At 41.2% G+C, this 14,759-nt stretch overlaps 1 protein-coding gene across 7 annotated transcripts in view; it reads left to right on the forward strand.

Moving 5' to 3' along the window:
* NUP210L (nucleoporin 210 like) overlaps positions 1 to 14,759 on the forward strand; it is a 45,826-nt gene that overhangs the window by 3,612 nt on the left and 27,455 nt on the right. For all 7 annotated transcript variants that reach the window (XM_030541843.1, XM_030541842.1, XM_030541844.1 and 4 more), the window contains exons 3-17: positions 145 to 276; positions 1,191 to 1,284; positions 1,897 to 2,047; positions 3,087 to 3,219; positions 3,772 to 3,930; positions 4,485 to 4,553; positions 5,906 to 6,012; positions 7,031 to 7,171; positions 9,092 to 9,229; positions 10,133 to 10,288; positions 10,997 to 11,195; positions 11,551 to 11,696; positions 12,654 to 12,875; positions 13,415 to 13,588; positions 14,034 to 14,226. In XM_030541843.1, the coding sequence (XP_030397703.1) occupies positions 145 to 276; positions 1,191 to 1,284; positions 1,897 to 2,047; positions 3,087 to 3,219; positions 3,772 to 3,930; positions 4,485 to 4,553; positions 5,906 to 6,012; positions 7,031 to 7,171; positions 9,092 to 9,229; positions 10,133 to 10,288; positions 10,997 to 11,195; positions 11,551 to 11,696; positions 12,654 to 12,875; positions 13,415 to 13,588; positions 14,034 to 14,226 (2,214 nt within the window). The remainder of the gene's footprint in view (positions 1 to 144; positions 277 to 1,190; positions 1,285 to 1,896; positions 2,048 to 3,086; positions 3,220 to 3,771; positions 3,931 to 4,484; positions 4,554 to 5,905; positions 6,013 to 7,030; positions 7,172 to 9,091; positions 9,230 to 10,132; positions 10,289 to 10,996; positions 11,196 to 11,550; positions 11,697 to 12,653; positions 12,876 to 13,414; positions 13,589 to 14,033; positions 14,227 to 14,759) is intronic.

A 14,759-nucleotide genomic window follows, 5' to 3' on the forward strand; every position in this document is an offset into this window, starting at 1 on the left:
TTTCTCCTCCCCCCACTAATAAGAATTACCACTTGTTTTGTTTTTTGTTTGTTTTCAGTAGTACTGCCTTCTCAAGATTTGGGAAATCAGCATAGACTTATGGGATGTTGAATTAAGACACATTCATTTATTCTCACATTTTAGTGACAGGCCATTTACTGCGTTGTGACATCATTGTCGATATGATAAACAGTATTGAAATTATCTCCCGAACCCGAGAAATATATGTGGAAGATTCTCCACTTGAATTAACCGTGAGAGCTCTGGATGTTGAAGGTACTGTATACATACAGGACAAACTTCTGGGGCAACTCCAAGGAATAAACTCTACCTCCTGAGAAACAAAGGCATCCCTTAATTTGAGCTTTTTAAAGAATGTATTCTGATATGTAGCAGATTTTGTTCCCATCCCTAATGTAGAAACTTTTGGGCATATCACAAAATCCTATATTTCATATGCTATGTAATTTTGAGATAGAGAAAATATGCCTGTTTCTAACTAGTCCCTAAAATGTTTTAATTTGATAATTTATTGTACTTCTGTTTATCTTTCATTTGAAGTGCATATAATGACTGCAAAATAAAAGTAGTATCCCTCTTCGTGTGAGCGTAACAACTCTGTGACATTGCAAGGTTCTCAGATGCCACACTAATAAAACTGGTATAAAAACCTAGATAACAGTAGCCAGAATTCTTGTTTTCTTTGCTATTATCCCCAACCACAGCGCTGATTTACTAATAATTGTTTAAAACTGTTATATGCTCATTCCAGCATGCAAATAAAATAATGTTCTTCTTTTCATCCTAGTTTGGTTTTTTGTCTACGTGTACATGGGTTTGTGTGTTTGTATTTAGGGAGAAGTTGGATATGGTCAGAAATATTTTGGAATATAATGGGCATGGGCAAGTATACAAGATTAAGAAGAGAGAGTTGTCATCAGAAATATTCCATACCTGGAACATGGGCCTGTGGCCTATTTGTTCACAGTTCTGTAACTGGATGTGGGGAGTAAGGAAACCTAAGGACAGTTGGTGGTGGCATAGTAATAATGCAGGGTTTTCCCTGTTCTCACAGCAGTAGACAGTAGAAGATAGATTAACACATTTAGATGCGTAGGACTCCGTACCTAAAAACATATGTATTCACCAGCCCATGTTTCTGAATCTGTCTGTTTGGTTTCTGTCTTCAGGAAACACATTCAGTAGTTTGTCAGGAATGACATTTGAGTGGAGCATTGCTAAGGATGATGACATGGAAGGCTTAGAACTGTCTAGCAAAATTAGGTAACTATATTTAGAATAATTATTAAATACTATCTGTTGCATTTCTGTAGCACCTTTCATCCCAGCATCTCACAGTGGGGTAGGAAGTACTATTATATCCTTTTTTACTTGTGGGTAAATGGGAATGCGGAGAAGAGAATTTATTTTCTCAAGGTAACAGTGAGTCAGTGATAGACCTGGATACAGATTTCTAAGTTTATGGGCTGATTCTTCAGTCACACAGAAGTACTGCTGCTGGTAAAGTCAGATGCAGCAGAAGCTGGCTGAAAGAGTACTTGTGGTCTGCATATCTGTAATAAATAGACACTGAGTGCAGGTGAAGGGTTCTGTAGTGGATTAGCTTCAGCTATCTGTGTAGCTATTACCTTACTCGGTTCTATTGCCCTGTACACCGGAGGAGGTCTGTTGTCTCCCTGTGCACGTATCAACATAGAAGTTATAGGATTTTGTCCCTTTATTCTGGCTAACATAGGTCCTCGTTCCACATAATCCTGTAAAGTTTGTCCCTCCATTTCTAAAACATTTGTATACAACCACGCACACTGAAAATATAAACTGAAATGATCATGGAGATCCTTTTCTACCTGTAAAAGCCTAGTTTGGTCTTTTTAGGATTTTAAAATACTCTGAAGCAGAGTATTCCCCACCAGACTACATTGTCGAGATGGAACAAGCAGGAAAACAAGGGGATAGGACTCTGGTATCAGGCATCAAAACTGGTGCAGCTATCATAAAGGTCCGAATTCAAGAACCAACTTATAAGGTGAATTCTTATTGTAGATTTCCCACCTTAAAAACAAAACTTGTGCCTTAGGTAGATTGCAGTTCCAGGCATACGCTTGTTAAAATTGTATTTTCTTTACCATCAGTACCGTTACTTGTCAGAAGTTATAGGCAATGACACCATTTAAACCATTTTCCATTTAAAATGTATACATTTGGACAGTTTTGGTAGTATGGTATTGAGAAATAAATTGATCTATAAATCCCTAAAATATAATATACCATGTATAGTGGGTTAAGAGGACACTCGATTAAAAAATAACATTTCTGTCTGAACTTGTCTGTAACAATAGCAGATAAAAAGCAACAATTAAGATTATTGTAACTAAGAGGTTGGTAAAAAGTACTTTTTTTTTCCTGCCCCCCCATTTGGTTACTGCATTTGTCAGCATTTGGTGGAGAGTTGGTTTCACTGTTATGATCCCAAAATGATTAATTCAGTATTTTTTGTTGGTTGTGGGAGTCTTTCACATAGCAACAGAAGAAAGAAAACATTTAAAAAAAAAAAAGAAAGTGATTGTAAAACCACAAAAATGAGCAAGAGAACTTGGGCAGATGCAGTATCTGAAACTACTTTTAACCTTTGTTTTAATTAACTGGAGTTCACACTAACCATCCTTTAAAAGAAAATTGCCATATTTTACTGTATCTAGCAGGCAGAAGGTTCAAATGGTGAGACACTTTTTCCCATGAGTAACTGAAATTTATTTTAAAATATTTTTAATAATAGAGTTTTAATTTTGAAATCTCTTGCTGCTGGTGGCCCTCTTGCTGAAAAATTACAGTGTGATATTGACAGGGTGGGATGTCTGGCCAATGTCAAACTAGTTTCCCTCTTGCTTTTGACACGGTTTTCACAACCATGGCGAATCTTTTGCCCATTAAAACCAAGTGTTCTTTTTACTTTTGATTGTTTAAACTTGTATTGAAGCCTTGTGGGAGCTCTGCTCTCTCTCAAATTTCTATCCAGTTTTTGCAGAGTGGTAGTAAGCTTCTGGTTTCTATCCCTCCCCCATTAGAAAGTAGCTGCTGCACTGGTGCGTCTGTTGGTTCTGGAGAATATATTCCTAATACCATCCTATGATATTTATCTTCTGGTTGGAGCCTACATTCAGTACCAAGTTGCTAAAATTGTACAGGGAAAGATCACAGGTACATTCTTTTTTTAATACCTTCAAGTTTCCCAAAATCTTCAGAAATTTTTTCTAAGTGAAATTACAAAAGTTAAAGTTTCGTGCACAGATGGTATTTCACTTTCGTGCAGTTGCTGTTCCTGACTCCTGGGGAAGCCAGGGTTAAACTTAACTCTGAAACCCCACAAAACAGATGTTTTCCATGCATGTCTAATGTCCCTTGTGATGGGTCTGTGTCCTACAGAAAAACTCAAATCATAATAGCAATGGATGCTGCTGTATAGAGGCCAATGACTATTGGGTGGAACAGTGCTTCAGTTTGTGGCAGTAGAACATTTGAACTCCAGATACTTGATGCACGCAGTGTTCACGAAGCAAGACTGTTAAAGCTTCCACACAGCTATTTGGTGATATTCAGGGCTAACATATTTCTGCCCTTATGTGTTTGTGGGGGGGGTTACTTCTTTGGTTGTCAGGAACCCACATTTGTGCCTTTTTAGAGAGAGAATCTTGTGTAAGACAGTAGACTGTTGTGAAATAACTGTTTTAAAAAGTAACTCATTTCTTGCAGAAGTAGAGCTGCCTCTTGAACATTATGAGCTTGAACTACGTGACCCTATTGTTGCACCTGGTGGGTCTGATCTTATTCCGGTGGCCAGACTGGATGTGGACACAGCCACAGTGACAGCAGTGCAGTTGGGACAGATTAGTCTGGTCTTTGTTCATAAAAGTATCCTTTAAATAAAGTTGTAACCATGTCATCCTTCTTTATTACTGTGGCCGTTCTCTTTCCTAAGCATGTCAGACCTGAATTAAGTAAAGCCATGCTTCAGAAAGCAGATTTGGTGAGGCCCCACCCTGCAACACCTCGGAGAATTCTATAACTTCTTGGGGTAACTCCCTCCCTCCCTTCAGCCTCATCCATTCTTCAAGCTGGCCATGATGACATATTCCTTCATCCATTTCAAGGTCAATATCATTGCTTCTTTTTGTCCAGTACCCATCACTCACCTCCTCGCTCAACTCCATCACCTGTGATGCTTCTGGAATGAGAATGAGCCTCCTTGCCAGGTTCACAGTCCAGTTCTCATTGAAGTCAATAGAAAGACACCCACTGACTTCAGTTCCCACACAGTTCCCAGGTTCCCACATTTATGGGCTTACGGAATCCAAGGATATGTGAGTTATTTAAAGGCTTCTGTTGCTCCCATATGTCCCTCCTACTTTTTTTTTTTTTTTTTTTTTTACAGTAAGACTGAATTTCTTCTTTATACGCAAACTAAGATATTCACATGCGAGCTGCATCTGGACTTCCAAACTGCACTGTCTATGTTGTAGAAGCTGGATTTCTAGGTAATTAATCAGAAGATAAAAGCTTGATTTTTAAACTCTTACTGCTTCATGTTATTGACCAATAAAATGTTTGACTTTTAAAAAAGTGACTTAATTACATGATCGCATTGCTCATATTAGAATCTGTTTTACATCCGTCACACAGAAACCTGCTGTCCTTGTTTGTAAAGTGCTGTGTAAGTTTACAGCTCTATATATGTGTTTTGTTTTAATAATAAATGTAAAAATAGATTGTTCATATAGTTTACAGAAAACTTATATATCTGTTAAAGAAAATAACCCCATGCTATTTCAAGCTTCCTCTTATTAATTTTTGCATATTTTTGTTTATTGTATACTTCATTTGGGGCTATTTTCAAATAATTAGGTGTTAGAGGGTTAAAAGCTTGTGTTATGGTAAAGTTCCAACACTTGCCATGTTTTGCACCTGACTGCATTAATTAACAGGCAAAGTGATATAATGCACACACTATTTGTATGATTGCTTTGTATAAAGCACTTTGAACCTTACGAGTGAAATGCCTTCTGTAAATGAAAAGATCATTCTTATTATCAGTTAGCCTCACTTCATGAAAGAAATAGGTCATGATAGTAGGATAAGACTATGTCTTATTGAAAAAGCAGACTTTGCTTGTCTCCTTCCAGGTGCATGGGCTTGAAAATTCAATCTTGCATATTCACAACCCAGAAATCTAGCTAGTTGCCTGCTATGTAATTTAGAGGAGTTAGTTAAACTTAAAGATTAACGGCACAGAATGGGCACCGGAGTTGGAAATAACTCGTCTCAGTTGCCATATGAACCTATGCAGTCGTGCTACATTATTAAAAGTAACTATGCTGTTTACAGAGCTGTTTTCCATAGGAGAGTTGTCTGGAGCTCAAGAAGTGTTGAGAAGAGGGACTGGATTGTTTAAGGGATGGGTAATAATGGACCCTTTTGGGTCACAAGTTCTCATGCAGAGTAAATGCATAGTGACCATGAAATTACCACCACCTGATTGGCTGTTGAGTCTCTGTTCATTTTGCAGCGAACAGATGCCTGCATCACAAAACTCACCACTTCTGTTGGCACTGGTGTGCCCCTTTACTGGCCCAGGAAAGAATTTACTGCACGCTTCCTTTTTGCTTCTGTGAGTGGTCCAGAGTAGGAGTAAGAAGCATTGCAGAGAAATTTGCATTTACTGTTACCTTGTTCTACCATTTAGGGGATAAAAAGGGAGCTGCAGTCTTCAAAGCTATTAATGCAGCACCTTTCACCAACATTAAATTAATTAAACTGAAACCTAGCTGGGTTTTTATTAAATGATTTTCTTTCCTTTAACAGACCACCTTTCTTTTACATTTTATTTCAGGTTTCAGTGTTCAGCCAGGAGACAGGTGGGTTCTAGAAGTGAAGCGAGCATATACAATCACTGTTGAGGTGTATGATAAATCCAGCACTAAAGTCTATTTATCTGATGTGAGTATGTGGGAAGGGTATGTTGTGCTTTATTCCTTACAGACCCACAGCTGCAACAATTGAGGGATTCGGATCCTTTCAAAGTCTTCTTGGAAATAGCTTATTCTTCAGATGTTTAGAATTGAGAAGTATTCACGTCTCTGGAATTCAGCTTAATGTGATGTTACTAAAGAGAGGATAACTTGTTTTCAAATTTAAACTACCATCTTCATTTAGAAGCTGTAGTGTTCTAATAAATGTAATTTTTCTTATGCCTTTGCATTTAGGGGAGCTTCAGCACGCAGGGAGAGTCTGCGAGGAGAAAGGCAGCCTGGTTTATTGAAAAGACGGAAGCTTCAGTGGTTGGGCACTAGTCTAGGAGTCGGGACAACTGGGTTCAGTGCCCTGCTGTGCCACAGACTTCCTGTCTGACCTCAAACAAATCACTTAGCTTCTCTGTGCCACACTTCCCCATCTGTCAGACACGGGGTGATAACACTGCCTGACCTCACAGGGGTGTTGTAAGGCTAAATACGTTAAAGATTGTCAAGTACTTTGAGATCTACTGTGAAAAGTGCTATATAAGAGCTAGATCTTATTGGTGATAGTCTGAGCTGTCTGCCATTGGCTTATAGTGACCTTATGCAAGTCACTTAAAGCACCTTGAGACTTCTGTTTCAATGTAATTAAAATAGCAATGACGATGTTTCCTTAACTCTTGGGGATTTGTAGAGGTTGTTCTCCTAACAGGTCATTTCCTTAAGAAAAAATGTTCTTCAGTCCAATATAGAAACCAAAGTAAGATGACTGGGCCCTTCATTTACCCAGCTGTATCCAGAATGCACTCCCGGCTTATAGTTGTTTCATAACCATGTTGGTTTCCGAACTCTGGGAACACCCAGCATGTGTGTGTGTGTGTGCACTTGTGGCCTTGCAGATTTCTCTATCTGTATGTCTTGCAATTCTTCTGATAGAACGTGGATCCAGTTTCTCTGGGAAGTGGTTTCTTCACTGGTTTCTGGTTTTTGTTGTTTTGCAGAACCTCAGAATAACTCGCCAGTTTCCCAAGTTGTATTTTGAAGAGTTCTTGTCTTCTGTTAATGGTTCTTACCATATAGTTCAAGTCCTGAAGGAGGGTATCACAGTAATAAAAGCTACCCTGGTATCTGTTCTTCTACAGGTAAGAAGTGAAGGTTGTACCCTTCCCTTTCCAGAATTTGCTGTTGCCTAAAGAGTTGATCCAGTGCCCATTAAAGTAAGTGGAAAGACTCCCATTGATTTTAATGGGTGTTGACTCAGACCCTGTGATATTACTGTTCACAAACGTATAAGCCGAACTCCTGTATGTTTCAAGTTATGGCTATATTGCTAATGCCTTATTTACTTTGAATCGTAGCAGATCGTCCTATTAAAACCTGTGTGGATAAGCATCTCCTCCTGGGATAGCGAGCTCTCTTTGAAGGACAGTGTGATTTCCTCAAAGACATGAAATCTAAGGACTAGAGAGAAATGCCATGGCTAATTGAACTAGGTAGTGCTGAAGATCAATAGGCTTCACTAAGCTGCTTTAGTGCTGCACCTTTTCCTATGCTAGGGGTGACAAACAGGAGTAAGGGGATAAAATGAAGAAAAGGAAAATGTACGTTGACTATCAGGAAAAGCTGTAGAATTGTCTGCCAACGGAAATGATGGAAGATGCATTGCTCAGGATATTTCAAAACTGAACTGGACACAGCCCTTGAGAACATAGTATAGGGAACTATCTTGCGCTGTTCATAGGATGGACAAGATGCGGACCCTGTTAGACCTTTTTCATTTGTAAGTCCTAGGATACTGTTCAAACTGACTAAAGAAGCGAGTTATACTTCCCCTATAAAGAACCTTACTTAAAATCAGCAGATAGACAATAAGTGAAAGAAAATGACCTATTAAGCATTAGTTAGGGATCATGTATTTTTAATGTATCAAACATGTTCAAGCCTGTTCAATTCCAGGCTTTAGTAAATATGTCATATAGGGAAGATTTTGCAGAAGTCTGCTTAATGTGCACAGATTAAGGCCATGTGCGGCCCTTCATCTGGAGAACATCTCTAACTGAACTGAATGGGCACTGAGGACAATATACATCTCTTGGATTGATAGGGTTGAGTAAAATGAATTCTTGGTTTAGCCCGTTAAGTTGGCTGGTGGTTTCTGTCCGGTGGTAATGTTCTCTTTCAAATGCCTTTGAACAAATGAGAGGTCTTGGTGTAACTAAGTGGCTGAGATTTTTCTGTGCTTGCTCTAAATTTGATGTAAAGTGCAGTTTAGTGTTATTTCTTCTCTTTTAATTCTCTGCTAGCAGCAAGTGTGCTTACTTGTCCTATAGACCATACAAGCAGGTGCATTAAGGGCTGCTTTTCTGTAGTATTCTATTTTTGTTTTTATAACAGTAGCAGCAGTCTTCCTTTTATGAAATCTAGATTTTGCCCCCTCTCCCTCTGTTTGGTGACGTACTGTAAATTTATCAGTCGTGTAGTGTTTGATTATCTCCTGTAGTTTCACACGAGGCAACAGCTGTTGGGAACAGCTGGAGGTATTACTGCTGTTTTGGGGGAATTTTGATTAAGCTTATACAAAAAAGAAAAAAAACAATTTTCTTAAAGCAGAAACAAAGTGTTCCTTATTCCACCTTGTTTTCCAGGCAATCAGTATAAATAGGAACCATTGTTGCTTCACAAAGTGTCAAATCTGTCTGCAGCTTGAAGGGAGGAGCGTGGTATGCATTGTCTGCACATTCTGCCCCATGGTGTTACCTCAGTGGTTCTCAAACTTTTGTACTGGTGACCCCTTTCATATAGCAAGCTTCTGAGTGCGACCCCTCCCCCACAATAAGTTAAAAACACTTTTTTATATATTTAACACCATTATAAATGCTGGAGGCAAAGCAGGGTTTGGGGTGGAGGCTGACGGCTCGTGACCACCTGAGGGGTCCCGACCCCCAGTTTGAGAACCCCTGTGTTACCTCCTTGTACAGGCAGTTAAGCACTAGTTTACCACTTTTGTGAGTGGGGTGGCATCTTTGCTTGAAAGATTATTGTTCCTTGTTTTGTGCCTGTAGGCTGGCTCTGAGGATTACTTACCTGTCCCAATCAGCCATGAACAGGAGGTGAAGATTTACTTTCCAATCAAGCTGACACCCTCCTTCCTTGCATTTCCACACCATCCCATGGAAATCTTGTATCGGTACAAAATTCAGGTGAAGTATATATGGTGTGGAACATTGGGAGGAAGACCTCTTTGATATGAGAGCCCGTTCCAGAAAAAAAGCTTATTTACTTCTACCCAAATAGAGACCCTGTGAGTATCCTCAGTGGCAAGAGAGAGGGTTGTGACAGCCTTTGTTTCTTTGCTAGCCTGATCTTGCACCCACTAAAATAAAGGGCAAAATGCTCATTGTATTTACTGAAGACAGGAGCAGGCCCCCATGCTAGCAACATCACAGGCAGATGACTAGTGCTTTCCTTTAACCCCTCTGCAAGCCCCACCCTTCCTCACCAGGCTTGTTTGCTTTCCCTCCCTCACAGGCGGTCACATTTTACCTTTGTCCTTAACTGCTCCTTCTGATTCTGTTTCTCCAAGGCCTTTTTCCTCCTGTCATCTCTTCTTGTTCCCTTTACTGATCACGCACCCATGTTTCTAGCACCACTTATCTTTAGTTTGGCTACACAGCCTTCAAGCCCACTGGATTCCTGTATCATTCTAAGCTGTATTGTGTAAGTTGCTAGAAAAGGGGGTCGTGAACAACCTTCTTTCACTGTTCTGTTCCCGACTGTGCCACTGACTTGCCTTAGGTAAAAAACCTTCCTGTGTCTCCTTTGTGCCTGTATGGTTTCTACTTTCCTATCCCCCTTTATAGGGGAATCATGAGACTTAATGAATGCAGGTGAAGTGCTTTGAGATCCTCAGATGAAAGGAACTGAAGAAAGGCTGTTATTACTTTATTTTTACCCTATTAGCATGTTATTCCACAGCCAAATCAGCTCAAGCACACAGTTTGCCAAAGAATTAACACTAATCCTGATCCCTGCACACAGTCCTTCTGCTCTAGTACTCTGGTAATCCAAACTATTTACCTTTTCTCTCCTCTGCTGTTTCATAGATAGAAGGAGGCAGTGGCAATTTCACATGGACCTCTTCCAATCAGACTGTAGTCACAGTCACCATAAAAGGAGTAGTGACTGCCGGGGTGGTCAGAGGGCAGAGCACAGTACAGGCCAGAGACATGCAGAACCCCTTCCATTATGGAGAAATAAAGGTAAGTCTTTCCCTCACAAATCTTGCTTCAGTGACAGAGGGGGTTAGGGTGACCAGATGTCCTGATTTTATAGGGACAGTCCCGATTTTTGGGTCTTTTTCTTTTATAGGCTCCTATTACCCCCCACCCCATCCTGATTTTTCACATTTGCTGTCTGGTCACCCTAGAGGGGGTTGCTTATCCAGGTTTAGAAATCTAAAACTTGTATCTGAAGAGCAAAGTTGATGATGGGCACCTGCTTAGTAATGTTGGATTTGATTCTCCTCTGATTTACACTGCAGTTCAGCACTTCAGATAAGTTACTCCTGATAACTCACGGGAGGGAGGGAGGGAATGGAATCATCCCCCAGTGTTTTTGCTGTTTGTTTGTTAAGCACAGACTTCTTATCAACATATTAACAATTGTCTGCTGAGCACAACAATATTAAGATTGATTTGAGTGCCTGGTGTGGTACAGTAACAATAAAATCAGCTGTAACTGAATCTCTTAAACCTGTACAGTGGAATTCTGCCTATACGATTAAGGCTGCAAGTGGAATTCAGCTGCTAAGCCAGAGGTGGCCTCCACTTTTGTGTACTCTGTCTCGCTCTTATGAGCGAGTCTCGGTTTCCTTCTTGAACCCGTGGCACTTTGCAGTGTGACTTGATTCTAACCCTGGAGGATCTAATCCTTCCTACTTTGCTGACTGAGACTCTTGGTCAGTGCAGGTGTATGTCTTGAAATTGACGAAGATGGAGATTTTGCCATTTCATGCAGACATTGAGATTGGCCAAGTTTTGGAAGTTCCGCTCATGATGTACCACACCGATAGGGAGACGAGGGAGACCATTGCTTTTACGGACTGCTCCCTCTTAGCCCTGGACATAAGCATGGATAAGCAAGGAGTCTTCATCCTTGCTGAAGAGGGTAAGATAGATGAGCTCCAAATTTGATCGCTTTTTTAAATATCTGTTCGCAAAGTCCATTTATAATTTATTTCCCAAAGTGTCGTTCTCTGTTTTCCGGTTTGAGTATTGTGTCAGCCAGTCACAAGGTCTAGACAGAGGGATAGTCATCCTGTCATAATGTCTGGAACTGTATAATTTGACTCTTCCAACCGTTAACAGGGACAAGATGAGTGGAGAGAGGGGGACAGTCTGGGAACATTTAGGAAAAAATCGGGAAGTCATGGATTCCATTACAACCGTAACCCTGTGTCTAGACATCAGCCCTGCTCATCGGAGTTGTAGAAAGTGCTGAAAAAATGCTCTCAAATTTACAGGTAATCAGAAACCTGGCCTGACATTCTGCTCCAGTATCCAGTTAGCAGCAAAGTCCTTGGGACACACTTTAGTAATGGTGAGCGTGACAGTGTTCCAGGAGTATTTTGAAACCAGTGCCACATTTGCTGCTTATGAGCCTCTCAAGGTGAGGAGGTGCTCGCCCTCTCTACTTCCGTCCCTACTATTTGAGTCATTCTTCTGTCTTTGCTGTCTTCACATATTTCCTTCTGGAGTGAACCCACTGATGGTAGTGAGGCAGCAATGCTAGTGCACACTTCCCTTCTGTTGTGGGCTACCTGCCATATTCATGTTGTCATGGAATTGTGGTCAGAAAGAGAGGGTACTTTACCCCTTCCCCACTGAGGGATTTGTGAGGCTTTACTAATTAACGTTTGGCAAGTCCCTTGGAGCAGGGAGTTTAAAGTATATCACCCTGAAATGTTGCTATATTTTCTCTGGTAGGAGGAAGTTCCTCCCATACCTCCTTTTTTTCCTTGACATTATACCTGCCCACATTTGAAACCATATTTTGCAACTACCATGCTCCAGACTCAGAGGATTGAATAAATTCCTTTTGTGAAAAAAACATCAAATATATCTGACAGGTCCTCTATTTCAGTAGGGTGTCTTTTTTATTTTTGGTGCAGATTATTATATATAGTATAAGTTTTCTTACAGCTAGTTCAATATAGTCCAACCCAGATTCAATAGCAAATGGCTTCTTCCTATAATAATGTGTAGTTTCTCAACGTTTTGGGCCTTCATAAGAACGTAAGAATGGCCATACTGGGTCAGACCAAAGGTCCGTCTAGCCCAGTATCCTGTCTTCCAACAGTGGCCAATGCCAGGTACCCCAGAGGGAGTGAACAGAACAGGGAATCATCAAGTGATCCATCCCCTGGCGCCTATTCCCAGCTTCTGGCAAACAGAGGTTAGCTGGCTCCACTTAAAAGCCCCTTCCATTGCCAAGTAGTTTAAAGGAGCCCGAATGTAAATGAGAATCAGGCCCATTGGTTGTATTATAGACATTACCTTTTGTATGGCCTTGCTGAGACTGTATATTAAAATAGTAGTGTCTGCTAATTTCTCTTTGTGTTATCAGGCTCTAAACCCAGTGGAGGTTGCATTGGTGACTTGGCAGTCAGTGAAGCAGATGGTATTTGATGGAGGGCCGGGGCCTTGGGTTTTGGAACCATCTCGTTTCTTCCTGGAATTGACTGTGGAGCATGAGGAAAAAATTGAAGTTACACAGGTCCGACTGCCAACTAAAAGGAAACAGAACCAGTACATTTACCGGATTTTGTGCCTGGAGTTGGGGGAGCAGGTAGGAAAAACACCTACGTTTTCTGCAATGTAATAACCAGCTGGCAACAGATTGGCCAATATCTCACACGTAAAGCAATGCAGTGTGAAAAAAACATGTTCCATTGCTCCTAACAGGAAAGGTCATGGCTTGTACTAGCACAGTCTAACTAAGGGACAGTTTGACTCTTGTGTACCGAAAAGTCATTTTAGAAACTCCTACTGTCCACTTGGCTGTGGAAATACAAAAAGGGATAGTGTATTGCTGCATCTGATACTTTAAAGTATTCGGAGCAGAGACGCTTCATTAGTGATGGTGCCTCCCCGGACACTCTGGGCCTCTAGAGATTCTCCCATAGAATGTTTGTTTGTTTTTTGAGTCTCAGTATTTTTGTTTTTTTTATTAACTAGACCTTTATCACAAGCCCTGACCCCCAGTGTGGTCTTGCTTTTGTTTTCTTTAAATAAACCCATTTTGGGATGCTGTTCAACAGGAAATCATGGGTATAGCTGAAATTGAAAAGCCTGCTGGTTAACCATCTCCCTTGCATGTCCTTGAAGGTATTAACACTCAGAGTAGGTAATCAGCCAGGAGTCCTGAACCCTAGTCCTGCCGTGGAAACTGTGCAGGTGACTTTCATTTGTGCTCATCCAGCCAGTATGTCTGTGACTCCAGTGTACAAGTTGGCTGCAGGTGCACAGCCTTGCCCATTGCCTCAGCACAACAAACAGCTGGTAAGACTTTAGAGTGAATACCACTCCTTTCCTATAATCATTTGTAGGGTGATTGGAAACCTATGATGCATGTGATATGTTTGATGTCCAGATGAAGCTTATGTAGCATTAACTGATAATTTTATAGCTTTTATCAGGAAATCTATTATCTGAAGATGGAATCACCTCTGTCAAATGAAACTACTTTGATGGTCCCTGCTCAGTTCCTCTGCCCATCAAACTGGCTGAGTAATTATGTCAAATTACTGTGTAATTTGGCAATAACCATTCTCTGCATAAGAAAACTCCAAAGAGGAATCACAGCATCCTGGCCCTGTAGTCTCCTTAGGCTGCACCTCTCTTGTTCAGATGAAGGTGGCAATGGGCTGCATTGTACAAGGTGGTTTTCCTCTAGAATCAGGCTCCGAGTTACTAATGAGATTGAGTTCTGTTATTTTGGGTATAGATCCCCGTGTCCAGTTTGAGGAATACAGTTTTGGAGTTGGCCGTGTTTGATCAGCACCGGCGGAAGTTTGACAACTTTACCTCCCTGGTGCTGGAGTGGAAATCAGCCAATGAAAGTCTCGCACACTTTACTGACTCAAAGTCCATGCAGATGGTAGCAAAGGATGATGGGAGTGGACAGACCAGATTACACGGTACCTGTTCAGTTTTGTACACTGAACTCCCAATGAAGTTCCACCTGCTTACCCCAGCACTGAATTTAGCTCAAACTCTCTCTCTCTCTGTCTCTCTCTCTCTCTCTCTCTCTCTCTCTCCGCCTAATATAATCTCTATATCTATGCATCACCATGATGTCTGGGCTTCACTTTCTTTAATGATTTTGGCTTTATTAATAAAGAATTTAACATAATTAAGCTCAAACCTCAAGTTTCCTCCCTAAGCTGGGCTCCTCCTAGGTTCTTCCCTAAGGACTGTTCAGCCTACTCGCTAGATCAGAGGTGGGCAAACTATGGCCCAGGGGCTGCATCTGGCCCTCGAACTCCTGCTGGGGAGCAGGGTCCGGCGCTTCAGCCGGGGAGTGGGGTCAGGGCCTTGGCCCACTCCGCGTGGCTCCTGGAAGCAGCAGCATGCCCCTCTCTAGCTCCTATGCATGGGGCTGCCAGGGGGCTCTGCACACTGTCCCTAGTGCTGCCCCTGCAGTTCCCATTGGCCAGGAACCATGGCCAGT

This window comes from Gopherus evgoodei, chromosome 24 (genome assembly GCF_007399415.2).
Source record: "Gopherus evgoodei ecotype Sinaloan lineage chromosome 24, rGopEvg1_v1.p, whole genome shotgun sequence".
Taxonomy (NCBI): Eukaryota; Metazoa; Chordata; order Testudines; family Testudinidae; genus Gopherus; species Gopherus evgoodei.